The sequence below is a fragment of the Spizellomyces punctatus genome (genome assembly GCF_000182565.1).
Source record: "Spizellomyces punctatus DAOM BR117 chromosome Unknown supercont1.4, whole genome shotgun sequence".
Classification (NCBI taxonomy): Eukaryota; Fungi; Chytridiomycota; class Chytridiomycetes; order Spizellomycetales; family Spizellomycetaceae; genus Spizellomyces; species Spizellomyces punctatus.
The window spans coordinates 1,355,938-1,383,071 of record NW_015971540.1 but is presented as its reverse complement, the minus strand read 5'-3'; the positions used below and the strand labels follow the sequence as shown (position 1 = coordinate 1,383,071).

Below are 27,134 nucleotides of genomic sequence, written 5' to 3'. Positions count from 1 at the left end.
CCAACGACAAGATGGAATCTTTATATCCGGGATGGGTGCTGCGTTTACAATATCCGCACTAGTAAACTGGTCACGACGATATAAGAAAAACAAAAAAGTTCTCATTCAGCTGGTACCGATTTTCCTAGCCCTCGCATTAGACATTTTCATGTGCAGTATCGCCACCGATGCCCTCAACGGTACACTCGGACGACACACCACGGTGATCGCCTTTCTCGCAAGCAACTTTAGTGATATTATGCAGTATTTTTTTACCTACTTTATGGCGTTACGGTTGCTTTCCCTGATGCCCAACCGACGTCCGTGGCAAACGAATTGTGTCAAGGTGTTTTCAGGGGCCATTGCTGCCTTCTTTTTTGTCGACCATATCATGATTTACGCATCTATTGCGGTGACCGACATCAATAACTTTTGGAGCTTTGCTACAAATTACTACCATAATGGAGTCGGCAAAACCTCTGCGACTGTTGGACTCTTTTTTTATCTTGTGATGGTTTCCACTGTCGATATATGGCTCCTTTGGAAGATCCGGAATTCGCAGCGCGCTCTTTTAAAGGAAACACATCTGGAGGCAAGCCATACCCAATCGTTTATAATATTGATGAGCTTTGGAACAAAAATAGCCGAATGCGTTTTCAAATTACTCAGTGTTCTGACGACATATACGGCCATGGATGCCTACTTGAGGGCTTTGAATTGTTCGGTGGAGATATGGTCTATCACCGAGTTGGGTATTACTGTTGAAGAGATCATGTGCAGAAGAAATACGAGTGTGGATTCCCCGCATGTTCAAAGTCTGCAGATGAACGCGGCACGATAAAAGAGAGATATTCGCAAGAGGGTTGCCCACAATGTAGAGTTGGAAAAGAATCATGATCAGGGTTTAGGATGTGAGCCTAGATAGCGCTCTTGCTGGGATCGTAGTTTGCATTGGGTTGCCGGCGAGCTTTGTGCATTCGGTAAACAATCGTACAGCAGAGAGTTAAATATCGATAGATTGATTTTCCGGATGCACACACATATGATAAAGTCGTATGCCCATGGGTGTCGCTTCTGGTCGAATTTTCTCATTGAATATATATTATTGAAGAAAGCATAGCTCTCAAGGCAGGCAGCTGCGGTGGATTCAGACTGCCAGGCATAAACATTTTTGAAAAGTAATTAGACAATTGCACAGTAGTATGCTCGAAAGGAGGAACCTGAGGATTGGGGACATATTCTCCAGCAGCACCTTTGCATCAGCGAACAGATGCCGACGTTTGCTTGCGAGTTGGAACACTTGCAAAAGTTGGCAACAAACAGTAATGGTAAAGGCTCTTTTTTCGTGCTAGACATTGTAGGAATGCAGTATATTGTAACATCTCACATCATTGGCACTATAACCTCCTTTTCCCCGGTTCTGCCAAGTCGAAAAAGCAGCACAAGTCTACTGATTTGCTCGCATGTCTAGTATACTAGCCATTATATGCATAACATTCACAAAAAAACTGTACAAAAAACCGAATTACAAGCATAAAAACCTTGCATTCTATACAATATGATCGATATCCTCTACACTCCTCAACACTTGCCTCCCACCAAATCTGTCTGCCGGTTGCTCCAGCTTCTTTTCTGAGGGCCGCTGTGCGGGTTGCGGGTGTTGTGCATCAGGGACAACAGAGGGTATACCTACCATATTCAGAATTCAGTATCTCGATAAAACATAAAGGAATGGCCTATAAGGTTCCTCATACCACATGCAGGTGAGTACGTGGCATAATCTCCCGGTTCTCGAATCTCGGTTGCGCAAGACACAAAACGTCCTGGACGATGTACTGCTTCCCCAGGTAACTGACCAATGTGTCCCCCCGTTGGTGAATGACTGCTTGATGGGTCACTCGACATCGTAGGTCGTTTATCCTATCGGTTTGTCAGTACTTTTGCACACATTCAACCCAACACAAATGATACATACCTCTTCCATTCGACGCCTCAAATCGTCCAACGCCTCTGCCCTTCTGGCAGTCCGAACCATTTCTACGCGCTGAATCTTTCCGTCGCGCATATAAATGACTCTATGCGCAAAGTTCTTGAGGTATACATCATGAGTGACCATAATGAGTGTCACGTCTTCTTCGCTGTTCAGACGATGGAGGAGGTCGATAATGCGATGGGTGTTGGATGTATCTAGGTCGCCTCTGGAAGGATTTAAGTACTATGGTAGGAGTAAGGCACAAATCGGGACGCACACTCACGTTGGTTCATCGAGTAAGAGGACTTCAGGGAGATTGGCTATTGCTCGGGCGATGGTAACCCGCTGTTGTTCACCCCCCGAAAGTTTGGCCGGAAAGTGGTGGAGTCGGTGGGAAAGGCCAACTTTTTCAAGACTAGCTGTTGGCAAATAGATTGGTTTTAGTATTTTGCGAGTGGAGAACACCATGTTTTTTTAGGTACACACCCACAGCTCTGGCCCTTCGCTCCGAAGCCGTCAAAGTGCCCTTGAGAACCATGGGCAACTCCACATTTTCCAAAGCCGTCATAGAGGAGATGAGATTAAAGGTTTGAAAGACAAAGCCTCTAAATAGCAAACAAAGGAAAATCTTTTAGTATTTTCGCTCCATCACATCGCGCTCGTTGCAGAAACACTAACAGCTTGTTGAGTCGGAGTTCCGCCAAAACCTCATCTTTAGTATTTGGGGTGATAACTAGGACCAACACAAACTTTTTAGCCAACATCTCTATGAATGGTCCCAGAACTACCGACATTTCTCACCTGTATTACATATAGTCAAATCCCCTTTTGTCGGCTTATCAATCGTCCCAACAATATTCAACAAGGAAGTCTTGCCTCCCCCTGATGTGCCATAGACCGCCACCCATTCCCCTCGTTGGATTTTCAATGACACACCTCTGGTGACAAAAGATCAGCAATTGCTGCATACGGTACAGGAAAAACAGCAACATGAACCAAAACCTTAACGCTGCGACTCCTTCCAACCCCAACAAGTACGTCTTGTGTATATTCCTCAAAACCACAATAGGGTCATCGGGATCCAGACGGCGTAAAGTCGCATTGGACGTCACAGACAGTGCACGATGAATTGGAGAAGGGGTAGATGCGTCTTGACCTTCTGAGACGTCATTCTGAGAGGGTGTAATGTGCATTTCTGGGCTCGAGATGTTGGCAGAGGATCTGGGGTATGGGGGGAGGGGTGGGGCATGCGACGGGGGTGGTGGGATGGATGGTGGGAAGAGAACGGATGAGGAACGTGGTTGCTAGATGGAAACAGTTAGTGCAAAGGTAAAGGACCAAGTAGATCAATGAGTAAAGCATACTTTTTTTGGATCCTCCATATTCGTAGACTGCAAAGTAGAACCTACAAGTCACTACACAACAGTGTTTTAAAAAAACACAAAAATCCCGTGGCTCGGCAGTCACCCTACTTGTTATTATCGGACTGGGATCATTTCTGCTCGACGTGGGCCAACTCTACATCGCTTCACAATAAACATTCTAAATTCCATATTCAAGGATCGGGCCGCGTCATAGAACAGCTTTCGGCTGCTCCGATGGAGATTTGCCTGGCCCATGTGTGTATGCATTTCAAAGGTTGCCTTGTGCACAATGCATGCTCCGCTTGCATGGCCGTGCTGGCCAACTCTTGTCGGAGATTCTTGTGCGAGCTGCTTATGTAATCAGACATCGAAAAGCCCGAGATGCAAAATGCACATGCCAGCCGCTGCTACCACCTGGATACGACGACTTGCATCACGGCAACGCTCTGTTTTGACCGTCGTGAACATTCTGAACGTGTATGGAATGTACATGGAAAACCCTCGCTGCACATTGCCTCACAAACTGCAACCAGAGTAGGTGCGACGGCGGAACCTTACGCCATTTACATACGGCACTTTTCCATTCAACTCAATGATTCGTAGCAAAATGATGAGAGAACAGCATAGAATCAAATCTTGTATTGACTATTAGATCATCATATGTTACAAAAAGAAAAAAGGTCTAAGTGAAAAAATGCTCAATGCCAAGACTTGCTAAAGGTGTCCTGCGCCCTTTCCATCTGTCCCCCAAAATTCGAATTTCTTCTATCTTACAAAAATTTGGGTGCGTTGGCAATGATGGCGAACAACAATCCACCAATGAGCCCGGCTACGGGAACGGTCAAGATCCAAGAGAAAAGGCACCAGGCAAGGACCTTCCAGTTCAATGCCCGCCATGATCCAGAGCAGAGACCAACCATGGCGGTGGCTCCAGTAATGCAGTGAGTTGTGGAGACGGGGAGACCAATGAAACTGGCAGTGATGACGGTCAAGGCGGCACCAAGTTCCATGGAGAAACCGCGGGAGGGAGAGTGGTAGGTGATGTTGTTACCCAAGTTCTTCATGACATTGTAACCGTACAAGGTCAAACCAATATCAATGGCGACACCACCATAGGCGAGAATCCAAATGGGCACGTCAGACTTCTTTCCGGGAAGCTGAGCGGTGCTCCAGATGTGGTAAATGGCAGCAAGAGGACCGACAGCGTTGGCAACATCGTTGGAACCGTGGGCGAAGGAGGCAAAGGATGCGGTAATGACTTGAAGGAAGGAGTAGAGGTACTCTGTCTTTGAGTCGTACTTTACAGCGTGGGAGTGCACCTCCTTGACGTGGCTGGATTGCACAGAGGCAACGTCCATGTTAACACCCTTGGTAAGAGCACCCTTGATTTTGTTCCAGGCCTTTCCGGTGGCGGAGGTCTCCTTGTCGAGGTTTACAAGAGACGGGTGAGCGGTGACAGTAGGGTCGTGTTCGACAATCGCAACCTCCTCTCCCTTTGCAACGCCAACTTGACCATTTTCCACGTCGCTCTTGGCAGGGACAGAGTGGTCACCAAAGGTCCTGGTGAGGCGGTCGGCAATGTGCTCGTCGCGAGGCTGAGGGCCAACAAAAGGAATGTAAAAGACTTGGTACCAAGCGAGCTTCTCCTCGTTGACAAGCTTGCGTTTAAGCCAGACGCGGATAAAGAAGAAGCAAAACAAGGCGACAACGGCACCAGCACCAAAGGTAGCACCAAGGACCACGCCAACATTGTCAGAGTTGATCTTGACAGCCTTTCCACCCTTGAGGACGACGTAGAGCGCGGAAATTGTAATGGTGATACCAAAGTAGATGGGGATGGCGTTCAGACCGCGGTTCAGCGAGTTGGGGCTTCGCATGACACCATACTTTGTGATCAGGAAGATGATGGAAGCCACAACCCCGGCCACGACAGGGGAAATGAACCACGAGGCGATAATCTTGCCCATACCGTCCCAACCCCAAAGAACAGCGTCTCCACCAAAACCAGCGATACCGACACCGCAAATGGCACCGACAATAGAGTGAGTTGTTGACACGGGCCATCCCATTCGGGACGCAAGCAAGACCCAGGTAGCAGATCCGGCCAAAGCGCAAACGAAACCGAGCATGAGCAATTCTGGGTTGCCCTTAAAGTTCTTTAGGTCAATGATACCGTTCTTGATGGTGTCGGTGGTGGAGGCACCCATGAGAACAGCACCTCCAAACTCGGTGAAGATGGCGATGATGCATGCCTGCTTCAAACTAATGGACCGGGAACCGACAGAGGTAGCAAACGAGTTGGCAACATCGTTAGCACCTAACAAAGAGAAAAACAAATAAGCGTCTTGTAAAGCTAGAACAAAAGATGCAGAGAACACCTACCAATGCCAAAGGCATCCAAAAAGGCCAAAATCAGACCAAGGACAAAAAGGTAGGTAAACTGATGAACGTCCATTTCTGCACGATTGCTCTAAACGTTTGGCCTTTTGGAATGTTTGAAGATAGCAGCTCGCTGTGGAGGGGGAACCCAACGCTCACCCTTCCTTTTTATGTTCCCCTCGCCCCGCCCGTTCCTTCCCGTTTCTCTTTTCCATTTTTTTTTTTCCAAGGCGCTAACCCCGCCGATTTACGAGGGTGCGAGAAGCGGTTGAGGATTAACTTGGGCGACACTCGTGCAATTTTGCCTTTTATAGACATTTTATGTAATCACATACAATGCACGTTTGCATTCTCAAGTACGTGATTGGCTAAAATATTTGCACGTGCCTGTTAGAACCCCTCCACAATAAGGTTACAGAGTTTTTTACAATTAAGGATTTTGACGGATGAATTTTTTTTTGCGCATCTTGAAACTTTATGAGTATAACGAATGCACGTGTGTGGGCGATCGGAGGGATTAAAAGACAAGCCTCAACGTGTTGATTGTGTTGGGCTTCAAGGGCTTCTTCAATAGCACGTGCAAACTGCGAGAATGCGTCTTTAGACCCATGGCAACTGTTCGTTTTGTTAACCAACAACAAACGGGCCATTTAACAAGCAAGGGAAGAGCTCATTCTACTCTTTGCCCCCACGAGGGGAATTGGAATGGCCAGATTGTAACAGACCATTCGATCGTTCCAAGCCGTAAATGGAAAAACGCATGCGTTTGAATCAAAGCCCGCTTGTTGGAAAAGAAATCCATCTTGGTATATTATACACCCATTTTACAAAGAATTTTCAAGCATCAACAAGTTTTGTCGGGTCTGGCTCTTCCTTGTTGTTCTTGTCATTCTGCCCTCCCTTGCCTCCAGCTCTGCCATACTGATCAGAGTACGCTTCTTCCTCTGTCTGATACTTTTGCGTCGTCCCCCAATGCTTTTCAGAAGTCGTGGTGGTATGCGCTTGTTTAGCTGCCGGGTCAGAACCCTTGACAGATTTCGTTCCACCCGATTCGGCATTGATGTCCGTGTTGCCTCCTACATTGTGTGAGACACCTTGAGGCTTTCCGCTGGCTTGTTTGCCTCCAGATGCGTTGGCGGATGACATGGTGCGAACTGCTCGGAATGGATGTGTTGGTGTGCGTAGCAAGGATCTCAATGGTCTGGCTCCTGAAAGCATGTCTTTAGGTTTTTGAAAGGAAATGGCTCAAACGAAAGCCCATTTTATATCCTGTCGCAGTCGAATCATCTCAGAATGACGCGGTCGATGACTCTGACGTCACATTGATTACATACGCGGATCCCGTGATCCATACCCGCGACTTTGGAATCCCCGTGACTTTAGACTCGCTATGCTGCTAGTCCAATGGTTCAAGCTCAAAGTAAGGTTGAGTCGCTTCTTATCCAAATGCTAACTTTCTCATCTCTATGTAATGTCCCTTCAAATCCATCGCCTGGCCTGCCAAAATCCCATTACAATGAATCCAAACAGAAATCCACCCAAATGTGCACCATGACCAATAATAAGCGGTCCATCCCGTCGTCCAGGCTCCATGCTTGCCACGACTTGCGCAACAACGGCCACCAGTCTCCCAAGCGCAACCACAATTAGTTTCCTGACTCGATCTCGGTCGCCTATCCGTGACCTCCCTTTCCGTCCCCATGCTTCTTTGACTGCCCATAATATCGCCGCAATCTCAGCTCCTGTTAGCGCATACGCTGCGGCACTTGCACCACAAAGCGAGTAGGTGGACGGCGGAAGGAGCCGCTCAGGAGTACGTAATGGAGCTGGGGCCGTCGTCGTAAAAATAGACGTAAATAGGTTTTGAGCATCCGTCACAATATCAGACAAGAGCGATGTAGGCTCTGGCTCTGATTGTACGAGAGGGATAGGTATCGGTCCTGTCTTGATAGTCCATTCCAATATATGCGTCACCGCCCCCGTCACGCCGCCCCCAATGATCAGTACGAGGGTTTTGATAAGCCCAAGGTCGAGAAAGTATCCAGAGGAAAGTATCGCGTAGGTATTTCCAAACCAGTGACTTTTCATAAGCGTATTAGAAAGAGACTATTACAAAAAAAATCATTCAACACACTCACGCAATATCAACATGGTGAAACAAGTGCCCCACTATCGATTCTTTTCGTGACAAGAGCTTGAATTTTGGGCGGGGTTGGTAGGTGAAATGCAACGTGTCGTATATTCGGCTGAACGGTATTAGAGGGGATGAGAGGCCAAGGTTGGTGTGGTAGATGGATATGAGGGAGGGAAGGGTAAGTGATATTGTGCCCACGAGGGCGAGATGCGTTCCTGGGAGCGGCATCCCATGAGGAAAGTGTTTGTGCGCAATCTACCAAAGGGCGAACTCGTCAAGTGAGCATCCTTAACGGTAACTAGGCGCGGTTGCCATGTTGAACCTGGTCATTGGCTTAAGTCGACCTTTGGGCATGCAATCGAACGCACGGTTTGTCCGCTGGCTTTACTTTCGATGTGCACACTTTTTTCTTGTCATTATGGTTATTTGGCGTTAACCATCACCACGGCCATGTCATTTGTGCCAAAATCTATCTGAACCATGGATATCAACGGAAAAAACAAACCAGGAAGGTGGCATAACCTAGTTTTATGCTACACGAGTACCATGGTGCCGTGTAATTATTATTGCTTGTGATATTAACAAACGGCCCTCCTTACCATGCTTATACCATGCATTTGGCATAAAATCTACGCTCACCGCAAACAGATCAAACCGTCCCAAAACTTGTATCAGTCATAGCGATAGAGACTTGATCTTGGGGGCATGCTTCCCCGCAGTATCTCAAGTGTCTCTTGTAGTGAGGAATCCATCAGGGAACTAGGCTTCATACACATGTTCTACCAGTACCTTTGGCGGGCGGTACGGGCGGGTAGCTAGTGTCAGGCACTGTAGCGGGAAGCTAGGAACCACTTCCGGGCGGGTGTGTCTTTGGCGGAATGTGATCGACAATGACACTTTCCGTACCTGCTTTTTTTCTATCCATCTGCCCGTGTAATTGTATATCCAGCATGTTTTACATGGTAACGCTTTGGTACTTGCAAAAAGACATACTTACCGATCGAACACCCGCTTCTCAGCCCTCTTGGGCAGGGGCCTCCAAGATCAAATGGTAGAAGGAGACGATGACAAAACGCACCAAATTCCAGCGATAAAATAAAAAACAAAACAAGTTTTATAATGGGGAAACATTTGGCATCAGACCCAAAAAACAACTCACAAACGGGTAACTCGAGCGGGAATGATTAAGCAATCAGTTCTCTAAATAGGATTAAAGGAGTAATAACAAAAAGCCTACCCCGCCAAAAAAGAAACCCATCGAAAATGCAAATAGTTGGACCCAAGGAAACGAAAAACGAACCCCCAAAAATGTCCACCCTTGGAACATGCCTTGGACAATGCGTTTGCCCTTTCGCGCGTTATGGAGCGGGGTTTTGTCTTTCAACTATTGTTCACTGAATCATCGATATGGAGCAAATGGCAGATATGGAGCAATGGCGGAACTTATCGCAAAATGATGAGGATAAAATGAAATAGTTGCGCTATCCCTTTTGATGCAACTATTGTCATTATATGCATGTATCTGGGTAAACAAAAAACCAAAAAAAATAAAATATTCAAAAAAAGAATGATATGAATACACACACACACACATGTAGAAGCCATTTTTTAGATGCACCCAAACACTCCACTGCCGCCCACAACAGCATTCCAGACCGCCTCTTCCTCTTCTCCTCTCCGCCCCATAACCCCTCGAACGTATCCCCACATTAAATTAAACAACAAAGCCGAACTATTTGGTTGTGCAACATCTGCTAGGGATGGACGATGCACAATGCGTTGTGGATTGGGTTCTGATCGCATGAGGACACCGACTGCCGCCGCTGTGGCCGAGACCCGACGAGCGGATGGGGTGGATGGAGCGGTTGGTTCGGTTGTCATGGTTGGGAGGGGTTTAGGGACAGAACGAAGAATGTCGTGAAGGCTCTTTTGTTCGGGAACTTGGTTTTGTGGTTCGGATCCAATGCCGCGGGGTTGGGTTCTTCCTTCCCATTCAGCCCGTTCTACAGTATAGGTTCCTCGGACTTCCTCCAGTTGCTCTTGGAGCTCGTTGATGAGGGTTTGTTGATGTTCGCATACGGTTTTAATGTCTGCTTGATCTCCAACTTGTCGTTCAAGTTGATTGACGAGGGTTTGTAGGCGTCGAGCTTCAGAGACGATTTGGTCGAGATTATTATCGGCGTTTTGCTTTTCTTGCAAGAGTTTTTGATATGCTTCTTCAGTTTCGCGAAGCTTCTTGGTAAGGGTATCAATGAGCGCTTGGTCTTGTAACTCCAATGATGTGTGCTCTTTGCTATTGTCTCGAATTTGTCGACGAAGATCGCGATTCGTCAACAAGAGTGATTCAACCTTGTCGTTGGCCTTTCCAAGTTCCGCACGAGTTTCATCCATATGAAGGGCATACCGTTCGGCTTCTTTGGTCCGTGCAATGGTCAAATCTTTAATTTCAGCCGTCAAGTTTGCAATCTGCGCTTGATACTCTTGGGCTTGTTTTTCGAGGGTTGAAACATAGCCGGACAAGTCTGCGCCTGATCCATTGCCTTGGCTCCCCACCGAGCGCAATGAAGAGTCTTTCCGAAGGTTATTCTTTAACCCGGAAAGAAGCTCCATAGATTTCGCCAAGGAGGACGACCCAGCAAGGTAATCCAGTGACGGGCCCCAGTCATTTTGTCTTTTTCGTCGCGGCTTGAGTTTCTGCGACGCAAACAACACCTCCGAGGACGCAAACAGGTTTTCGCACGATTTGACAAAATCATTGATTTTTTGACGCTTGGTATCTGGTGTAAGGACGTCAAAGGATGGTACACGGGAATTGAGGGCTGAAGGTGTCGAGTTGGATCGGCTGAGTGTTGGGGGGCGAGTTACCGATTTACGGGATGTGTCGTTGAGGTAATTATCGTAGGCTTCGCGGAGCGCAGCATGGGCTTCAAGGAGATGCTGACCCACTTCCGCCGCAATCGTCAAATCTAGAACACCCAATTCGAGGAGATTAGTTATCGTTTTTGTTTTACCTTTTGTAACAAGCCCATTTCGCGGGGGTTTAAAAAACACCCTGAAATAACCCACCTCGTTCCTTCTCCCGTAAAACCGCCAGGGACTCTTTTAGTTTCCGACGGAGCTCCTCTTCACTCAATTGATCTACATCGTCGTCATTTATCGCTAATACTGATTCTGTCTCACTGTCATCGACTGTGCCCTCGTCATCGACGACATCCAACTGCTCGGTATCTTTTACGAGAGACCACAGTTGGTGAAACGTTAGTCAAACACGTCGGTTTGTGCTGTCATGCGTTACAAAAGTTTACCTTGTTGCTGCTGCTGCTGCCATCCCTCCGAAAGGCCAACGGATCGTTGAGCCAAAAGCATGGCCATTGATGCTGATTGTTAACAAAAAAACACAACGACAACTATAGGTTCGAAACGTGGTTAAAGTTTCCAGGGCGTAGTTATGTGAGCCACCAAAAATCAGAGTAAGAAAAACTTGTTGCTTCTTGTCCCCAATTTTGAATATCTATATGGGTTTCTGCGGTTGCCTGTTTTTTTTTGGGTCATTTGCAACAACTATTTTTAGAAACTTTGAAACCCATTTTGGATGCATTGGGAGCTGTGATTGGCATATGCTTTCCATAAACGCCTCCTTTGTTAAACGATCCCTTTCTGGTGATGAAAGATTACTACTACAATATCAAGAGATTTTGATGAATTCAGTGCCTGTTCCTTTTGTGTTATAAAACTGTTTTTGTTCCTTTGGATGAGGTCAAGATGTGTATGAGGCAATTATTCAAGCCCTTTGTTTGTCACCCGAGTGTTCAAAACTCATCGGTTGGTAAACGTTTTGCTCGGGCTTTCAGAGCGTTCAGGCCCATTTCCCCTTTTCTCGTGTGATGGGGCCTTGTTGCTTGTTCGACTCTCGAGCACCTCTGTAACAACACGCACCGGACCTGGGGGAAGGACAAAAGCCAACACTTTTTGTCACGCCTGCGACACCCCCCCGTTGCTGTGTTTGCTTACGTTAGCCGTTCCGATAAGTTGGCCGAGTTCCGAAAACCCGGGTTGTACCAATTGTTTGGGATTGCGCAACCAACGGACCATTGTTCCCACAAATCTGGTTCTGGAACCGCTGGGGCTCCTTAAATCGCGTATTGATGTCATAAGCCACTTTCCCTGAATATGATCATGAAATTTGTCCCCCGGGAGACAGTGGGATGACCCCCCGCAAAAGTGTTCAAAAAAAGTAGGATTTTTGGATTTTGAATGGCCCGTTTGTTGTTTTGCACAAGGATTGAAGGACGACGACGAACGAGGGTCTTTGCGTTTTTGGTTTCAAGGGATAAGCATTATCCATTCAACAAGACCGGCTTTCTTCCTTACACTGTCCTTGTTCATTTCCTTTTTATTGGTTGGGTTTGGGGCATCCCTGCGCATTCCGCTGAGTAATTTGCTCGCGCATTTTCATCTCGTTTGAATACACACACATTCTTCTCGCCGGAGGGGCGGCGTTTTCTTTGGGGGCTTTAAGGAAGAAAAGTCCAACGGTTCAAAAAGCCCTTGTGTGTGTGTGTGTGTGTGTGCGTTTGGCGGGGGGAGACCTTTTTTTTCACCTAGAAATCCGCTCACGCGCGCGTAAACTTCTTTTGTTCCTGCTGTCAATTGGTATCCCCCTTTTCCTTCCCTTGCTCCTTCCGCCCCCTTGTTGAGCTGGAACAAAAACGAGATCTTGACCGACAAACCAAAAAGGTACGTTTCCCCGGGTTGGAACGACACATGTTTTCGTCGTAAGGTCAAAGGGAGTTTGGGACGAGGGAGAAAAACCTCCGGTCGTTTCTTTTTTTTGTTCGTGTATATGTTTCTGGCTGGGAGGCAAGCCGGGGAAGGAACCAAAGGGCTTATTCCATTGAATGTGACAATTTAAAGGCTTTTCGGTACAAAACTGCCGTGTGTGTGTGTGTCGTGTGCACGTATTCGTTTCGTCAAAACGATGCTCAACTCTTTTCCTCTGTTCCCCAAAAGCCATCCTTGAGTATATATTCACGAACGCCTTATGGACGGATTGGATCCTCTTGCAAAGGATCTTCATCGATTCTCCGCCCACACCATGACAAGCACCAACCGGCCAATGTACCAACCTTTACCTCTGCACTCGGATCCATTCCTTATCAACCGCAAACGCTCGTTCCATGCATCACAGGAGCACGAACTCGCTCATTTGACACCTCTGAAACGCTCCTCTGTGCAGCATCTCCTGAGCCAATCCGATCCCACCGTCAACATCCGTACAGTGCAAAAAGTCGTTGGTGACGATGCCCCGCGCTCACCGCTGGAGACGTTGGCCGCTGTTGCAACGTCACTCTTATCGTTGGCTGAAGGCAAACCGCGAGACTTGCCCGAGTCTATCGCCCGTGAAGTGCCTGTAGCAGTGCCCAACAAGATGGCAACGTCACCTGGAGAAGGTGCTGCAAATGCTGCAGAGATTGGACTACATGGTAGCTTTTCAACTTGATTAAACTGTGCAAGAAATTCTGTATGTTAAAATCATATCTTTTTTTTTCTAATCGCTAGGACACCTTCCAACAACAACAACGAAACCTCCCAATCATCGGATCTCCAATGGTAGTCATCGGTATTTCGAAAATCGTCCCTTTCATCTACACGACAGGGAAACACCCTTTTATCCCCAGAGCACCCGTCCCATCGTCGACGGTCGCACACCTCATCCAATTTCTACAGGTAACATTGCCACGTCTACAATTTGTATATATCTCTGTACGCAACGCTCACAATCATGCCTGTAGGGCTGGGCCCTCCACTGCTTACACCCCCGGCTGCTGCACCTCCAGCTCCACAACCTATCCATGTGACCCCGAATCGGAATGCCGATACCCACTGCATACACACACCATCGTCGAATGTAAGTCATATTTTACGCCCTCTCCATTCTCCGTCACTCGGTATCCTAATAATGCCCTTTCAGTACTCACCCGGAGCAGACCAAAGACGGAACTGCCAGTACAAATCTCCAGACGTGATCGACCTTACGCATTGTGACGATTTGAACGCTTACCACCATGCACAACGAAACAATGCTACATACCCTCCATCCGCTCCGCGTCCAGTCACCTCAGCGCCTTCCCAGAGCCTACACTGGTCATCTGGCCGAACTCCTGCAACTCCGATAAGGGCCCCCAGTAAGCCTCTCCAACCTACGGGTGTTAGCCGCACCGGGGAAGTGGGTCCGCAAGTGGGCACGAGGCTGGCAGCGTACGAAGCCTCCTTGCATCGCTACGATACACTTTACAGCAGGGTGGTAAGTTGGCATAGTTTGTCCGTGGATGTTGTGCATCTTTTCCCTGGTTTTCTAATGCCGTTGTGTGTAGAAAGGTGACATGCATCTGCGACGACAAGCTCCCAATGTGCTGATTTCTTACATGATACTTGAAAAGGAGGCAGTTAAAAAGGTTTGTGGACGAGTTCACAGTTGCGGTTTACATGGATCCTTTTTTAATCAAGAACGTCCTGCACATAGAAGCATGTACTAAACGGCCATATGCATCCTCCCAATTTGGTGCGGGTCTCGCAACCTGCATACTATCGCCAACCACCACCACCGCCCGAGCAACAGAAGCCGTATCCTAGCCCATATCAAGGCCCCCCGTACCATGATGAATCCGCAGAATGGGTAATGCATAAAAAACGTAGAGGTCCCATCCTTGTTCTTGACTCACACATCCCATTTTTAGCGGCACCGCAAACCCGATCCACGCACCCTTCCACCCACGCATCACTTTCAACCCCGCCCTCAACCTCCGCCCCGCCCATCCAACTACCCAACGTATGCGCCCTACACACCGACATCAACATACAGCATCCAGGCACAGCCATCCACTCGGTACCCGCCCGCCATACAACAGCCATACCAGTTTTCGTCTCCAACCTATCAACGACCTTTACCCGACTACCCGCAACCCAAACGCCTGAAACCTTCGTATGATGGGTATCCACCGGCACCGCACCATCCGCCGGGACCTAGTGGGCGCTATTATCCTGCAAGAGGAGTATGTGATTGGCGGGCCTGAAGAGAGGGAATAGAGGAATGTTGTCTCGTTTAGAGAAATGATCAGACAATTGCTGTATGATTTTGTTTTTGCACGGATATCCTTGTCTTTTTGAAAGACTTTTGCATGGCAGCAATTTTGTTTTTTTTTTTCTTGATAGAGTAAATATCTTGTAGCATTTGAACTTTTGCTGTCCAGTTGGCACATTTAGTTTTGGCCAGCCAAGTATCAACTGTGCCCATTCCAGAAAGCGCATGGTATGGATAACATGTCAAGTGCACTTTGGATGCTGTTCAATGATCAGCACAGTAAATAGTGTCCGGTGCACACGGACGACAAGTGACGCTTCAAAGGATGCCGCGTGTTACAACAATTGGTCAAACCACGGCTTTAACGACTGGCAATTGTTTTTTTTTCTTCTATAGCGTTCAACACACAATTGCTTGCGTTACAGGTCGACAACGATCCTACGAGATGGGGAGGCCATGGCATTCCAGCCATCGTCGTCGTCGTCGTCACAAAAATAAAAAAAAAAAAAAAAAATCCGGTCCACGTCACTGGCAATTTTTCACGAATTTCCCAATCCTGGTACATGTTATACTTGGAACCTTTGGAGTACAAAAATTAGTTTCCTGTCTCCTTGTTAGTTCCACAGCCATGGATTCAAAAGACTTTTGTCGTTCCCGGTTTCTTCCTTTTAAACGCCTGCAACTCGCGTAAGAGTTTAGATGTGTTTGTCGTGCGTGTGCGTTTGCGGCCGACGGGAATTCAACAAGGGAAATGACTAGTCGTTTTGCCAAATTATTTGTGTAGTGTGGAAGCTCTTGCAGGACAAGGTGGACTATACACATGTGCATGCTACTGCTAAAAAGTTTGGCACTTGCCATCTAGAATACAGATATACAAATGTTTGATGGCAGCATTTTGCACTTTAACACCTCTGGAAGCGACGAGTTGGAAAATCGTTCAAGCTATCCTCGCTGCACGTGATCGTTCTGACTTTCAAATTGTAGAACCTTTAGATCCAAGCTAATAAAGATTGAGCGAGTCAGGTACCATCCAGATACTAGGTTATCAGGTTCCTCACATGACAGCTCGATTTCGCAGCGGCACAAGAGCAAGATATTGGTTCTCTGACAGTGGCTCGACAGAAGCACCTGGATGCCATATTGTTGACACTGTGCGCAAAATGACCGGGTGACCAATGAAACCTCTGGTACATACCCTCAACGAGATCATCCGCAACAAACAATTTCATCATCCGCTCAGCGGTTATGGATGCATCAGAAACGTCCAAGGGTACGACAATGTTCATAACGGAGAGCATTGGTAACCCTCTCGCAAAAGAGCCGCAAGGATTGATCTTCAGCTCCGGGTATGACGTTGCAAGGGTAGCCTGAAGCTTTTCGAGAATAGACATGCAATCTTGTTCTCGGATGAGTGATCTACTAGTAGGCAGACAGACGATCGGTAGCAGAATTTTTCAAAGTACCTTGACGACTGATTGCTTGCATCCGTTTCGTGCGATTAAAATGCTTTAAACCAAAATTTTGGAATGGGTCAAGATAGTTTTCGGGCAACATGCCAATTGGATCAGACGAATTCAAAAGGGCTCGGACCTTTCAGGGAAAAAGATCAGCATGAGAATGATAAAGTACCGCCATTAATGAAAAAGCTACCTGAATCCCACTTTCTATCAACTTGCGTGCTGTTGCCCAGTCCATGCCGTAAATGTCCATGAGCTTTTTGGCAGTGTTCAAAGTCCCATGCTCCTGTGCGGATAGGAACATATCGTTTTCAAGGGAAATGCGCACATCAAGCAAGTACTCTTATTTACTACCATAGCACAATCAATGAGCGTCCTTGTCCGGTCCAGCAATGCCTGCACCTTGACTTCCAAATCAACATCCACCTCGGGATCCTCTAGCGTCGCATCAATAATGTCATCCACAGCAACTCGCAAGATCTCTGCCTCAAACCCTCGGCCGCCCTCAAATTCGAGCAGATCGAGGGCAAAGCTTAATTGGTGCGCCAACTCCCCTAATGTACTCCACCGCGCTCCTTCAGCTTGATTTGGAGTGTCAAAGTCGCAGTGTGCTTGATATTCTTTTGACGCAAAGAAATCCCGGTGGGAAGTGTCCACAAAGCGTACGCATGACCTCGTTGGTACAGTTGCAGATGACATTGTTGTGGATGGTAGGGAGGTGTTATTACGTGGAGCTGAAAGGGAAGCATGTGCAGACGGTCGGACCATAAAGGACGGCAACGAGGGATTCTCTTCAGCCAATCTTTGCTCAAGACTCTTAGCTACCGGCAGCCCATATTGGCCACCAAACGACAGCGACAATGTCTTTACGGTATTATCCTCCTCGCCAAGCGCTGACATGTTTATTCGTGTACATGTCTCAAAACCAACAAATGTCGTGCTGAGCGGACTTTGCGTTAGACTTCGCTCACTCCCGTAATTTAACCATATTGGGGTATATTGCTAAGCCTCTGCGATTGGTGACTTCTTTTTGGCTTGTAGCTCGCCTTCGTCGCACTTGGTTTTTTGTGGTGCGGAATCATGACGTCCGAGGAAGTGAAGCCTCGCAAGTCCAAACGAAAGGCTGCCACATGCGAAGCTGAGGATGGCGCTGACACAGAAAAGAAGGAGAAGCGAACCAAAAGGGATAAATCCGGGAATGGCGATAAAGTAAAGAAAAGTAAAAAGAAGAGCAAGGACGGAGCTGCCGATGAGGATACCACAACCATTGAGCAGGCTGACAAGCCTAAAAAGGAAATGACCAAAAAGAAAAAGAGCGTCGAGGAACAAGCAGAGACTGAGACGGAAGTTGACTCAAGCAAGGAGAAACGAAAGTCCAAACGAAAGGCGGCAGATAATGCCAATGTAAAAAAAGAAGAGAGCACCGGTACGGATGCACAGGACGCGAATGAGTCAATAAAGAAAAAGCGAAAGAAGGAGGACAAGAAGGACACAGATGAAAACAAGGTGATATCCAACAAAGACGAGACCGGAGCGCAAGGTGAAGATAAGAAAGTAACGGACAAGAAGCGAAAACGTTCTGGAGAAGACGAAGATGATATACCTGCTGACGCTTCCGACCAAAAAGTGACAACGACTCCCGACAACGAGTCGACGGGTGCTCCTGAAAAGAAAAAGAAGCGAAGAAAAAAGCGAACACCAAGACCAAAAACCAAACCAACCGCCGTCCAAAAACTCAAACAGCGCCAATCAATGCGAGAAAAGCTACTTGCAAAAGAAGGTGCACTAGAGTCTAACACTGAGAAGCCTGGGGCGGCGGAAGAGACAAATGTCTCAGAACCCGCTACGGTCAAAGCCAAATCCCTGCTTGTGGCTCCACCGTCTGCACCAGGTGAGAGTAAACGACGGCAGGCGGCAGTAGAATACTTGCAACAATACGTTACCGACCGTGAAAACTGGAAATTTCAAAAAGTCCGACAAGTTTGGATCTTGAGGAATTTGTGGTACACACACCAAGTAGGTCGGCGACGTTCCCTAACTTGATGTCAGCGGTTCTAACATTTATGATGATCTTGCAGTTGAATGACGAAGCATTCGCTCTGGCTCTCCAATATATCAAAGATCTCAGCCACAAAGCCCGCGAAGTAAGCCATGTATATTCATTTCCCACATCAGCACACCTTCTTACCCTTGTCAAACTAGGAAACGAGCGATGAAGCCAAAGAGATTATCCGTCTAACAGATCCAAAAGCCGCTATCCCAAAAAAGGGAGAGCAGATTGGCAACAAGATCAAATTTATTGAATCAGATGGGGAAAGTGATGAAGAGAGCGACAGCAGTTCGAGTTCTGATGATGAAGGGGCAAAAGAGGCTGAACCCCAAAAGATTATTGTAAATAGAGCAAAGCGAGTTTTGGCTATTTTGAAACCTTTCTTGTAGATATAGATGCATTTATACACGTAATTGAACAATAACGCTTTTTGATTTCGATCTTGGTGTGCATAGATGTCCATTGACACCACCACCACCACAAAGCACACTGGATTCAACAACTTTATTTACAAGACTTTTATCAACCTAGTACATCCCACAACCTCACAAAGCATCAACAACACTCTCTTCTTCAACCTCTTGCGAAACAGGATGCTCCTGACGCACCGCTCCCGTCATGGTCGGCACACCAATACGACTCTGCAAATGCGGCGGATAATGTGTATGCTTCACATTATGCGACGCCATTCCACCCAGTTCATCAATCGTTCCCGCGTGTTGCGGGGGAAGGGCTTGTTCAAGGGGTTTAGATGCGAAGGCCGTGTTCACTTCTTCGGGGTTGCTAGTAGCCTTGGGCTTTGAGGACGGATCCTCGTTGCCAATCATGACACCCCGTTCGTCGGTAGTGAGATGGCTTTGCAAGTGGGGTGGGTAGTGGGTGTGGTCTTTGTTGCGAGATGCCATGCCGCCGAGTTCATCAATGTTTGGTTTGGACATGATTGTTTGATAAAATGAGAATTATTAGTGCAAGTAGAGTTTGAAACGACAAAGAACAAGAGTGAACGCGGACGGGCACTTTGGGTGGATGTCGGGGCTTACTCATATGACGTCACTGTCGCGGGCCCAATATAAACAAAACTCTTTATTTATTTTCATGATTGCTAGTGCGGATGGTAATGTCATGTAGTGTGTTTTGGCACATGCACCTAAACAAGCAATCTGAATAACTCTGACAAGTCTTGCAACCAACATGATCTTTTCTATTCCGCGTCTATGCCTATACGTCTATCGTACGTGCTATATTGCATGAGGGCATTGCTCTACACGAGATGATGGTACAAACCTTCCTTGACGGTTCAAAATGATTGCTGTTCCGCTTCGTAATTCTGCAAAGATCCTCCACCCATTTTATATGGCACACTGTTGTCAATGTTGTTAATAGTTTGTTTCGGCTGGTCGGTTGGCTCACCCCATCCTGAAAATGCCAACACATGTCAACATATCGTAGACGTGAAGAAACAATGATTTCATTCCTCACCTCCACCACCGGGTGTTTCAATCCTCAATCGATCTCCTTTGTCCACCTTTGTAGCATTCTTACCACCAAAGTTTAGTGCACGTCCATTAGCTCTTATCAACGTGTTGCGACCAGTAAGAGCCGGATGCCCGCCTTTGAGGCTACATGGTAACATCTGTCAGAGACTATGCTGATGCGTACATTGAAAACAATGCCACTTACCCATACGGCTGGAAGACTCGCCGCTCGGACAGCATAGAGACATGAAGTGGTTCAAGAAACTCAATCTGCAAACGAATGTTAACATACATTACCTGTACACAGAAATAGCAGCGTCACGTACATCTCTGACAACCCCGTCTCCACCTTTATGCAAGCCATTACCTCCCGAACCTTTACGCAACCCAAACTCTCGTAAAATGACTGGATATCTACGCTCGAGGATTTCGGGATCGGTTATTCGTGTGTTGGTCATATGCGTATGAACACCGCCTAACGAAGGCAAAAAAAAAAAAATCAAAATCACCGACAGTGACGTCCAGTTGGTGCAGCTACTTACTTCGCCCATCCCAAGTTGGCCCGGCACCGCTTCCTCCAGCTAGCCACGTTCAGAACACAAAGTCAGAATCAGGGGTGACGAGTACCGGAGACTAGATCCACAGCAAAGAAGTCACTCACCAATCGTCTCATAATATCCAAAACCGTCGTCCCCTCCTTTTCCAAACGTAAAGTTATTGCAGCAACCCTGACTGGCAGCACAGGCTCCAAATGCCTTCAAAACCACATCAACAACCCGTTGACTAGTCAGCACATTTCCTCCTACAACTGCCGCGCCGTCCCCAGGAGACAGTAACGTCCCCTCAGGTATGATAACCTCAATAGGATTAAGTGCACCCTGATTCAACGGCATGTCCTGCGCGACCAAACATCTGAGCGAGTAGATTATAGCTGAGTAGCTCACGGATCGTGGGGCATTGGTGTTGCCGTAGAGCTCAGGACCAGTTCCGGTAAAATCAAACACTGCAGAGTAGGTATCTGGCTTAATGGTAATCGAAAGCGAGATGGGCGTGCCGTCGTCCATACAATCGGTAGCAGACAGATGCGGTCCGTGCTCTTCATAAACGGTTTTCAACAAATTTCGAACAGACAGCTCAGCATTTTGACGAATATAGTGCATATAAGCTTGCACCACTTCCAGGCCGTATTCATCAATAAGCGCCTTCACCAGTGTGATTCCCTTATGGTTTGCAGCGACCTGCGCTTTCAGATCAGATATGTTGTCCCGTAGGCATCGAGTGCCACTACATTCGGGGTATTGTGCTGGTTCCTCTAGTAGGATGCGTGTGATGCCTTCCTCATCAAATCTGCCATCACGCACCAGTTTGAAGCTTTTGACGGCTGCACCCTCTTGATAAAGCTCCCTCGAATCTGGAGGCATGGATCCAGGTCGAATACCTCCAATGTCGGCATGATGTCCACGGCTGGCGACAAAAAACTCAATCTTATCCTTGTTGAACACAGGGGTGATCACAGTGATGTCTGGTAAGTGAGATCCTCCGGCCTGAGGATGGTTGGTCAGCAGCACATCCCCTTCCTTCAGGTCCCCTTTAAGATGCTCCATTTGCCATCGCACAGCTTCCTGCATTGAACCGAGGTGCACAGGAATATGCGGTGCATTGGCTACAAGCCCACCGTCGGGGCCAAATAAGGCACAAGAGAAGTCCAATCGCTCCTTGATGTTGGTTGAAATCGCCGTTTTCTGCAACGTTCGCCCCATTTGCTCGGCGATGCTCATGAATCGATGAGCGAAAATACTCAACCGGATCGGATCTAGTTCTGTAGATCGCGTTTTCTTGCTTTGACCGCCGACATCCACAACAACATGCTCACTGGTGATAACGGCCTTACAGGTAGGTTCTACTGCAATGGTTGCATTCTTGTCAATGATCAAAGCAGGGCCAGTCACTTGATCACCCACAGCCAGCTTTTCTAGGACGTAAACAGGTGTATCAACGTAGCCCCCTTCCCAATAGACAGGCTGCTGCATCTCCCGTTTACTGGCATCAACAGGGCGCCTTTCCAATGTCTCAAGTTCCTCGTGCACACGAGTGCGGAAATCATCCCCTTCTATACTTCTTCCAATGCCACGAACCCGAACGTCATCAATTATAATATCGCGATCCGGGAGCGTAAACCCAAACTCTTGCTGATACTGTTCAACGAATCCGGTTGCGAAATCCCAGTTATCCTCCTGAGGAGGTTTAAGCGTCATCAAAGCAGTGTCAGTTCCCTGGTATCGCAAGTTGAGGAAGATCTCAGGCTGAATGCGAGATCGTGTGAAACCTTGTCGTTCAAGGACGGCCACACAGCTCTCAGTTAATGCGGCAACACGGGATTGAATATGTGGTATTGCATCTGCATTGAGGGTTAGGGCACTACAAAGAGGCGGGTTGGCAATTGCCGTAATTAGGTTAGGGAGACAGAACAGATTCTGTACGATCAAGTTATGAGCGGAGCGTACCTCGGCTCCTGTTCCTCATGAACAACATCTGCCAGAGACAATCCATAAGCCGAGAGAATGGCAGAGTACTTGTGAATCAAGATTCTTTCAATGCCCAATGAACGGGCAATGGCGCATGCGTGCTGACCACCCTAGTGACATTTTTGATAATTAGCTGCATGCTCTCACCTGTGTGCGCACCTCATTACGTACCGCGCCACCAAAGCATGCCAAAATATGATCTGCCGTATCGTAGCCCTTGGCCTGAGTGAGCGCTCTAATGGGTCTACACATACTTTCGTTTGCTACTTTCACAAACCCATAGGCGATGTCGGCTGTCGTCATCGTCTTATCAGAGCCCAAAAACTTATTGATGTCCTCTGCTAAGCTCTCAAAGGCTTTTTTGGTTGCGCTGACGTCCAGTGGTTCGCGCTCTGTGGGTCCAAAGATCTTAGGGAAGAAGTCGGGAATGAGACGTCCAAGGAGTAGGTTTGCATCAGTAATTGTAAGTGGTCCGCCTTTACGGTAGCACGTTGGACCCGGGTCCGCACCGGCACTCTCAGGCCTAAAATAGTATGATACTAAGGAACGGAGCTACGAGACTACCGTAGCAAAGTGATCAGGTACTCACCCCACAACAAATAAGCCGTTCCTAAAGAAAAGCCGCGACCCGCCCCCTGCGGCGACCTACAGATCAAGACAGTTCGACTCATCGAATGCCAGTACAGTAACATCTCTCTTGAACAAATACCGTATTGATATCCAGTTGCGGTGCTTGGATTGTAACTCCTGCCGTAGTCGTTTCAAAAACATGCTCGTATCGCCCAGCAAATCTGGAGACATCTGTGCTCGTTCCTGCACATAGCCATAAGATACGATATGAAAGTAAAAGTAATACAGCCTTCACTGCTCACCTCCCATATCAAATCCGATGACTGGCTTTCCGGATTCAACGAAACTCGTCAGAGCATAACCAACAACGCCACCCGCTGGTCCGCTTAGAATTGCCCGGAATCCGCTAAAATCATCAACGGCGGCCAAACCTCCATCGGACTGCATGAATTCTACCTTCACTTTAGTGGGATCTCTAATTCCCTCATCGAAACCCGAGAAGAACCCTTCTATATATCGTTGAATGCATGGAGTAAGATACGCGTCCGCTGTCGCAGATGTTCCTCTTGGCACGATCTTCACCATCGGCATGATGGCGGAGGAGAGGGTCACATTCTCAAATCCAATATTGCGACAAAGAGCGGCAATTTGCTCTTCGTGTTTTGGGAATGTATAAGAGTGCATCAGGCAGACGGCCACACTACGGATGCCGCGATCGTACACTAGTTTGAGATCCTGCTCAACCTCATCCAGTGGAGGCTCTTTTAGCACATGTACCCACTCCCCCGTAACGCCTTTATGAAATGATGAATTTCCTTCTTTCGAATCTGAGGTATTGATAAGCGTGACTCGCTCATCAACCTCTACTACTTGCTCATACAAGACGTCTGGTGCGTGAATGGCCAAATCAAAGATCTTTGGACGCGATTGGTTTCCAATGTGCAGTAGATCTTTGAATCCTTTTGTAATTACAAGAGCACAAGGTTCGCCCTTGCGCTCAAGCAGTGCATTTGTTGCGACCGTTGTGCCCATGCGAATGAGATCGATCTGTGATGTGTCAACCGGTACATTTCGAGGATGGGGCTTTCCGGTTGCAATTTCCAATATTCTCCTGATGCCCTCTCTTGGGGCATCTTGATAGTTTTGTGGGTCCACACTCAACAGCTTCACGACGATAGTCTTGTATCCTAAAGACTCCGAGGCAGACGGTACAAAGGCAATACAGTCTGTAAACGTACCACCGCGGTCGATACAGATACGAATGCCTGGCATGCTTGAAATGTTTATGAAATGGATGGTGCTTGGAAGGTGTAAATGGGGAGGAAAGCTGTTCAATTGCCACTACAGCATTTGCCCGACTGATGAGTCATCAGAGATAATGGAATCGAATGCACTCCAATGTCAGATGATCAATCAAATGGCAGGTCAAGTGACTTGTAAATAACTGAACTTCAGACTTTTTGCCCCAGCAGCAAACTTTGTGTTTTTGCAGTAAGCAGCCAATCCGAACAAGACCGCCGGACAGCCACGAACGTTCTTGCCTCCTCCCGTCGTCGTCGTCGTGAACGTTATACTAGTCGCTGGGATACCCCCGTTGTTCTTTGTATTGTGCCAATCTCCGCCATAATGTCCTCGAAGCATTTCCTTACTCCGTCACCTTCTGCACCTGTTGCTGTCCGTCGTGCCGGCCCTGGTGAAAAACCTCCTCATGATTTCGGAACAACCCCCGGTGGAACCATATTTGGAACAACGCCCGGTGGTATGGGATGCCGTTGATTGTGTTGTGCATGTCATAAAGCAAATATCTGACGCTTTTGGAATAAAAACAGGAACTCGTATCATTTATACAAAAGATGCTCTATTGAATCTGTCTCGCTCTCCGCTAGCGCAGACACCTCCAAAGGGGCTTGCGTATATCCCTGGCGTAACAAACGTTCCGCGACCGAAGGAGGCACCCAAAAGAGTAGAAAAGAAGGTAGAAAAGCCAGAACCATCAAAGAAGGAGGATAAGGATGATCTCTTTGATATGGAAATCTAGGGAGGAATGCAGATGATTGCGCAGAACTTGTTCGGGCAATGAGCATACTTTTCATTGTAGCATTTCTTTCGAAGATTCCTGTACCATTTTATTATACATTTATTTAAACAGCGCAATCGTTCCACCCGTAATCGCCAAAAGGCCGTCTGATTTCAGCCAATGAGGTCAATATCAAACCATTATTTTTTTTGGTTCGATCCTGAGTTGCTTTTGTTCACCTCAGCATTTTGGACCAAAAGTCGTCGATTTCTGCCAGCAGATCACCCAAAACATCACCGCACATTTGCTTTGGCAAGACAAACCACAGCAATTAAAGCATGTCTGACGTGGAAGACGCACGACCGTCGGAGGATGCTCAAGAAACTCAACCCGTACAGCGCCCAGGAAAAAAGGGAAAATACCGACGAGACAAACGTACGTTCAACCTTGGAACTGGGCACTTGTACCTGCAGTATTAACCTTGGGGTTTCTTCTTGCCGGAGATAGCTTGGGACACTGATGACATTGATCACTGGAAAATTGAAGAATTTAAACCTACCGACAACACCGCCCCGTTCTTAGAGGAATCTTCGTTTGCTACATTGTTCCCAAAATATAGAGAAGCGTATCTTCGGGAAGTATGGCCAATGGTAACTTCCGCATTGGAGCAAGTGGTATGTCATCTTTTGGATTATAGCTGAAGACTGGAAAACATTCCTTCTCACACATACTCTAATTCTGACAGGGAGTTGCATGTGTTTTGGATTTGATTGAGGGAAGCATGACGGTGAAGACAACGAGAAAGACGTGGGACCCATATATTATCCTCAAGGCCCGGGACTTGATTAAATTGCTCGCTCGTAGTGTTCCATACCAACAGGTATGTCGTATATGCGGCTGCAGCGCACCAACGACTAGTTGCTCATAGTTCATGTGCATACAGGCCATCAAAGTCTTACAAGACGGTATCGCTTGTGACATTATCAAGATTGGTAATATTCTTCGGAACAAGGAACGCTTCGTCAAGCGACGTCAACGTCTGATTGGTCCAAATGGCAATACGCTGAAAGCCATCGAACTCCTCACAAACTGCTACGTCATGGTGCAGGGAAATACTGTGTCATGTATGGGTCCACACAAGGGGTTAAAGGAAGTGCGCAGGATTGTCATCGACTGCATGAAGAACATTCATCCGATCTATCACATCAAGGTAAATTCATCAAATAATGATCACTACATGTCGACGCAGGCTAATAATAGGACGTTTTTAGGAACTAATGATCAAACGTGAGCTCGCCAAAGACCCGAAGCTAGCCCATGAGTCGTGGGACCGCTTCCTTCCCAAGTTCCGCAAACCGTCAGCCCCCAAACAAAAGAAGCCACTCAGAAAGGTTAAGAAATCCGACAGACCCCTCTTTCCACCAACACAGGCGCCTAGAAAAGAAGACCTGGAAATCGAGTCCGGAGAATATTTCTTATCGAAATCTCAAAAAGATGCTGCAAGGATGGAAAAGAAGAAAGAAGCGCAAGCAGAAAACAGTCAAAAGAGGAGGGAGGAGCGGGAGAAAGCTTTTGTGGCCCCTGTTGAAAAGATAGAGAAGAAGATAAAGCAGGAAGCCAACGAAACGATATCGATTGACGACTTGAAGAAGAAATTTCAGGATCAGGTACGCTTGTTACTGCTATCAAGGTCTAGATATAACATGCATAATCAGAACTTTCTGCAACACAGGCAGCAAAGAAGCGAAAGAAGGCGGAAGACGCAAGAACGGAATCAGCGGAAGATTTCCTGATCAAAGCGCCGTCCAAAAAAAAGAAGCAAAAGACAAAATATGAAGTGGAATAATTACGTTTCTCTCCTAATTTTTCAATGTGATAGTTACACTTTGGGGCGGCGACTGTTTTGGGATGCAACATGTAATTTTATTGTCAAATAGCCATTCTTCATATTTGTTCGTTTATAAGATGGCACTGGTTTGGAATTGCCCTACAAGATGGCAGTGCAACTTTCAATAACAACTAGACGGGATAGATCGATAATGTCATTTCGCAGTCCTTGCATGTTCAGACAAGGACCGTTTCTTTCTTGTGTACCGTATACTTCCAACAATACTTTGCATGCAAAACATAT

At 47.2% G+C, this 27,134-nt stretch overlaps 12 protein-coding genes across 13 annotated transcripts; 4 read left to right on the top strand and 8 right to left on the bottom strand.

The window, feature by feature from the left end:
* Positions 1-1,457: 1,457 nt before the first annotated feature.
* SPPG_02924 (uncharacterized protein) lies at positions 1,458-3,340 on the bottom strand. The gene is made up of 9 exons (XM_016751210.1): positions 3,316-3,340; positions 2,954-3,255; positions 2,753-2,889; positions 2,630-2,684; positions 2,438-2,556; positions 2,235-2,370; positions 1,955-2,177; positions 1,734-1,899; positions 1,458-1,668 (listed from the first exon to the last, which is right to left on the bottom strand). The coding sequence occupies exons 1-9, from the start codon at positions 3,331-3,333 to the stop codon at positions 1,529-1,531; spliced, it is 1,296 nt and encodes a 431-aa protein (XP_016610499.1). The 5' UTR covers positions 3,334-3,340; the 3' UTR covers positions 1,458-1,528.
* A 622-nt stretch (positions 3,341-3,962) lies between these two features.
* Positions 3,963-5,885, bottom strand: SPPG_02923 (uncharacterized protein). Its single transcript, XM_016751209.1, has 2 exons — positions 5,698-5,885; positions 3,963-5,632 (listed from the first exon to the last, which is right to left on the bottom strand). Exons 1-2 carry the CDS (start codon positions 5,768-5,770, stop codon positions 4,086-4,088), a joined length of 1,620 nt encoding a protein of 539 aa, XP_016610498.1. The 5' UTR covers positions 5,771-5,885; the 3' UTR covers positions 3,963-4,085.
* Positions 5,886-6,531: 646 nt separating this feature from the next.
* Positions 6,532-6,840, bottom strand: SPPG_02922 (uncharacterized protein; the record flags this gene model as incomplete). The annotated part of the gene is made up of 1 exon (XM_016751208.1): positions 6,532-6,840. One exon carries the CDS (start codon positions 6,838-6,840, stop codon positions 6,532-6,534), a length of 309 nt encoding a protein of 102 aa, XP_016610497.1.
* Positions 6,841-7,173: 333 nt separating this feature from the next.
* SPPG_02921 (uncharacterized protein) lies at positions 7,174-8,056 on the bottom strand (the record flags this gene model as incomplete). The annotated part of the gene is made up of 2 exons (XM_016751207.1): positions 7,174-7,774; positions 7,833-8,056. The coding sequence occupies 2 exons, from the start codon at positions 8,054-8,056 to the stop codon at positions 7,174-7,176; spliced, it is 825 nt and encodes a 274-aa protein (XP_016610496.1).
* Positions 8,057-9,428: 1,372 nt separating this feature from the next.
* SPPG_02920 (uncharacterized protein) lies at positions 9,429-11,360 on the bottom strand. Its single transcript, XM_016751206.1, has 3 exons — positions 11,134-11,360; positions 10,895-11,056; positions 9,429-10,794 (listed from the first exon to the last, which is right to left on the bottom strand). Exons 1-3 carry the CDS (start codon positions 11,198-11,200, stop codon positions 9,437-9,439), a joined length of 1,587 nt encoding a protein of 528 aa, XP_016610495.1. The 5' UTR covers positions 11,201-11,360; the 3' UTR covers positions 9,429-9,436.
* A 757-nt stretch (positions 11,361-12,117) lies between these two features.
* On the top strand, positions 12,118-15,061 carry SPPG_02919. Of its 2 annotated transcripts, none has more exons than XM_016751204.1 (8): positions 12,118-12,765; positions 12,839-13,311; positions 13,388-13,555; positions 13,621-13,736; positions 13,800-14,132; positions 14,203-14,283; positions 14,352-14,504; positions 14,566-15,061. In XM_016751204.1, exons 2-8 carry the CDS (start codon positions 12,870-12,872, stop codon positions 14,899-14,901), a joined length of 1,629 nt encoding a protein of 542 aa, XP_016610493.1. In that variant the 5' UTR covers positions 12,118-12,765; positions 12,839-12,869; the 3' UTR covers positions 14,902-15,061. The 2 variants fall into 2 exon arrangements, with proteins under 2 accessions (XP_016610493.1, XP_016610494.1); XM_016751205.1 differs by having other exon boundaries at positions 12,118-12,769.
* A 593-nt stretch (positions 15,062-15,654) lies between these two features.
* Positions 15,655-17,286, bottom strand: SPPG_02918 (uncharacterized protein). The gene is made up of 6 exons (XM_016751203.1): positions 16,721-17,286; positions 16,560-16,652; positions 16,373-16,499; positions 16,105-16,305; positions 15,968-16,037; positions 15,655-15,909 (listed from the first exon to the last, which is right to left on the bottom strand). Exons 1-6 carry the CDS (start codon positions 17,264-17,266, stop codon positions 15,852-15,854), a joined length of 1,095 nt encoding a protein of 364 aa, XP_016610492.1. The 5' UTR covers positions 17,267-17,286; the 3' UTR covers positions 15,655-15,851.
* Positions 17,287-17,440: 154 nt separating this feature from the next.
* SPPG_02917 (uncharacterized protein) lies at positions 17,441-19,269 on the top strand. Its single transcript, XM_016751202.1, has 3 exons — positions 17,441-18,382; positions 18,445-18,510; positions 18,569-19,269. Exons 1-3 carry the CDS (start codon positions 17,447-17,449, stop codon positions 18,803-18,805), a joined length of 1,239 nt encoding a protein of 412 aa, XP_016610491.1. The 5' UTR covers positions 17,441-17,446; the 3' UTR covers positions 18,806-19,269.
* SPPG_02916 (uncharacterized protein) lies at positions 18,781-19,399 on the bottom strand. Its single transcript, XM_016751201.1, has one exon. It carries the CDS (start codon positions 19,352-19,354, stop codon positions 18,962-18,964), a length of 393 nt encoding a protein of 130 aa, XP_016610490.1. The 5' UTR covers positions 19,355-19,399; the 3' UTR covers positions 18,781-18,961.
* Positions 19,400-19,594: 195 nt separating this feature from the next.
* Positions 19,595-24,287, bottom strand: SPPG_02915 (5-oxoprolinase). The gene is made up of 11 exons (XM_016751200.1): positions 23,289-24,287; positions 23,126-23,229; positions 23,006-23,061; positions 22,588-22,939; positions 22,396-22,526; positions 20,553-22,309; positions 20,434-20,472; positions 20,218-20,366; positions 20,097-20,161; positions 19,896-20,035; positions 19,595-19,832 (listed from the first exon to the last, which is right to left on the bottom strand). The coding sequence occupies exons 1-11, from the start codon at positions 24,256-24,258 to the stop codon at positions 19,714-19,716; spliced, it is 3,882 nt and encodes a 1,293-aa protein (XP_016610489.1). The 5' UTR covers positions 24,259-24,287; the 3' UTR covers positions 19,595-19,713.
* A 152-nt stretch (positions 24,288-24,439) lies between these two features.
* Positions 24,440-25,140, top strand: SPPG_02914 (uncharacterized protein). Its single transcript, XM_016751199.1, has 2 exons — positions 24,440-24,745; positions 24,816-25,140. Exons 1-2 carry the CDS (start codon positions 24,613-24,615, stop codon positions 25,022-25,024), a joined length of 342 nt encoding a protein of 113 aa, XP_016610488.1. The 5' UTR covers positions 24,440-24,612; the 3' UTR covers positions 25,025-25,140.
* Positions 25,141-25,278: 138 nt separating this feature from the next.
* SPPG_02913 (ribosomal RNA assembly protein KRR1) lies at positions 25,279-27,053 on the top strand. The gene is made up of 6 exons (XM_016751198.1): positions 25,279-25,438; positions 25,511-25,677; positions 25,749-25,883; positions 25,947-26,213; positions 26,275-26,670; positions 26,736-27,053. Exons 1-6 carry the CDS (start codon positions 25,342-25,344, stop codon positions 26,847-26,849), a joined length of 1,176 nt encoding a protein of 391 aa, XP_016610487.1. The 5' UTR covers positions 25,279-25,341; the 3' UTR covers positions 26,850-27,053.
* Positions 27,054-27,134: the final 81 nt, after the last annotated feature.

Excerpts from the sequence above, each read along its gene's own strand:
- SPPG_02919 (XM_016751204.1), top strand. The coding sequence starts at position 12,870 with ATGGACGGATTGGATCCTCTTGCAAAGGATCTTCATCGATTCTCCGCC. Across the intron at positions 14,284-14,351 it reads AAAAGGAGGCAGTTAAAAAG|AAGCATGTACTAAACGGCCA; the intron begins GTTTGTGGACGA and ends TCCTGCACATAG. Across the intron at positions 14,505-14,565 it reads ATGATGAATCCGCAGAATGG|CGGCACCGCAAACCCGATCC; the intron begins GTAATGCATAAA and ends TCCCATTTTTAG.
- SPPG_02915 (XM_016751200.1), bottom strand. The coding sequence starts at position 24,258 with ATGCCAGGCATTCGTATCTGTATCGACCGCGGTGGTACGTTTACAGAC. Across the intron at positions 23,230-23,288 it reads CATCGGATTTGATATGGGAG|GAACGAGCACAGATGTCTCC; the intron begins GTGAGCAGTGAA and ends GGCTATGTGCAG. Across the intron at positions 22,940-23,005 it reads AACGGCTTATTTGTTGTGGG|GCCTGAGAGTGCCGGTGCGG; the intron begins GTGAGTACCTGA and ends ATACTATTTTAG.
- SPPG_02924 (XM_016751210.1), bottom strand. Across the intron at positions 2,685-2,752 it reads TTTGACTATATGTAATACAG|TTATCACCCCAAATACTAAA; the intron begins GTGAGAAATGTC and ends TGTTGGTCCTAG. Across the intron at positions 1,900-1,954 it reads TGAGGCGTCGAATGGAAGAG|GATAAACGACCTACGATGTC; the intron begins GTATGTATCATT and ends ACAAACCGATAG.
- SPPG_02914 (XM_016751199.1), top strand. The coding sequence starts at position 24,613 with ATGTCCTCGAAGCATTTCCTTACTCCGTCACCTTCTGCACCTGTTGCT. Across the intron at positions 24,746-24,815 it reads ATTTGGAACAACGCCCGGTG|GAACTCGTATCATTTATACA; the intron begins GTATGGGATGCC and ends GAATAAAAACAG.
- SPPG_02913 (XM_016751198.1), top strand. The coding sequence starts at position 25,342 with ATGTCTGACGTGGAAGACGCACGACCGTCGGAGGATGCTCAAGAAACT. Across the intron at positions 25,884-25,946 it reads GTAGTGTTCCATACCAACAG|GCCATCAAAGTCTTACAAGA; the intron begins GTATGTCGTATA and ends ATGTGCATACAG. Across the intron at positions 26,671-26,735 it reads AGAAGAAATTTCAGGATCAG|GCAGCAAAGAAGCGAAAGAA; the intron begins GTACGCTTGTTA and ends TCTGCAACACAG.
- SPPG_02920 (XM_016751206.1), bottom strand. The coding sequence starts at position 11,200 with ATGGCCATGCTTTTGGCTCAACGATCCGTTGGCCTTTCGGAGGGATGG. Across the intron at positions 11,057-11,133 it reads GCAGCAGCAGCAGCAACAAG|ATACCGAGCAGTTGGATGTC; the intron begins GTAAACTTTTGT and ends CTCTCGTAAAAG. Across the intron at positions 10,795-10,894 it reads TTTACGGGAGAAGGAACGAG|ATTTGACGATTGCGGCGGAA; the intron begins GTGGGTTATTTC and ends TGGGTGTTCTAG.
- SPPG_02923 (XM_016751209.1), bottom strand. The coding sequence starts at position 5,770 with ATGGACGTTCATCAGTTTACCTACCTTTTTGTCCTTGGTCTGATTTTG. Across the intron at positions 5,633-5,697 it reads TTTGGATGCCTTTGGCATTG|GTGCTAACGATGTTGCCAAC; the intron begins GTAGGTGTTCTC and ends TCTCTTTGTTAG.
- SPPG_02918 (XM_016751203.1), bottom strand. The coding sequence starts at position 17,266 with ATGTCAGCGCTTGGCGAGGAGGATAATACCGTAAAGACATTGTCGCTG. Across the intron at positions 16,653-16,720 it reads CGCTCATTGATTGTGCTATG|GAGCATGGGACTTTGAACAC; the intron begins GTAGTAAATAAG and ends CTATCCGCACAG. Across the intron at positions 15,910-15,967 it reads CTGCGAAATCGAGCTGTCAT|CTTGGATCTAAAGGTTCTAC; the intron begins GTGAGGAACCTG and ends AATCTTTATTAG.
- SPPG_02916 (XM_016751201.1), bottom strand. The coding sequence starts at position 19,354 with ATGTCCAAACCAAACATTGATGAACTCGGCGGCATGGCATCTCGCAAC.
- SPPG_02917 (XM_016751202.1), top strand. The coding sequence starts at position 17,447 with ATGACGTCCGAGGAAGTGAAGCCTCGCAAGTCCAAACGAAAGGCTGCC. Across the intron at positions 18,383-18,444 it reads ATTTGTGGTACACACACCAA|TTGAATGACGAAGCATTCGC; the intron begins GTAGGTCGGCGA and ends ATGATCTTGCAG. Across the intron at positions 18,511-18,568 it reads TCAGCCACAAAGCCCGCGAA|GAAACGAGCGATGAAGCCAA; the intron begins GTAAGCCATGTA and ends TTGTCAAACTAG.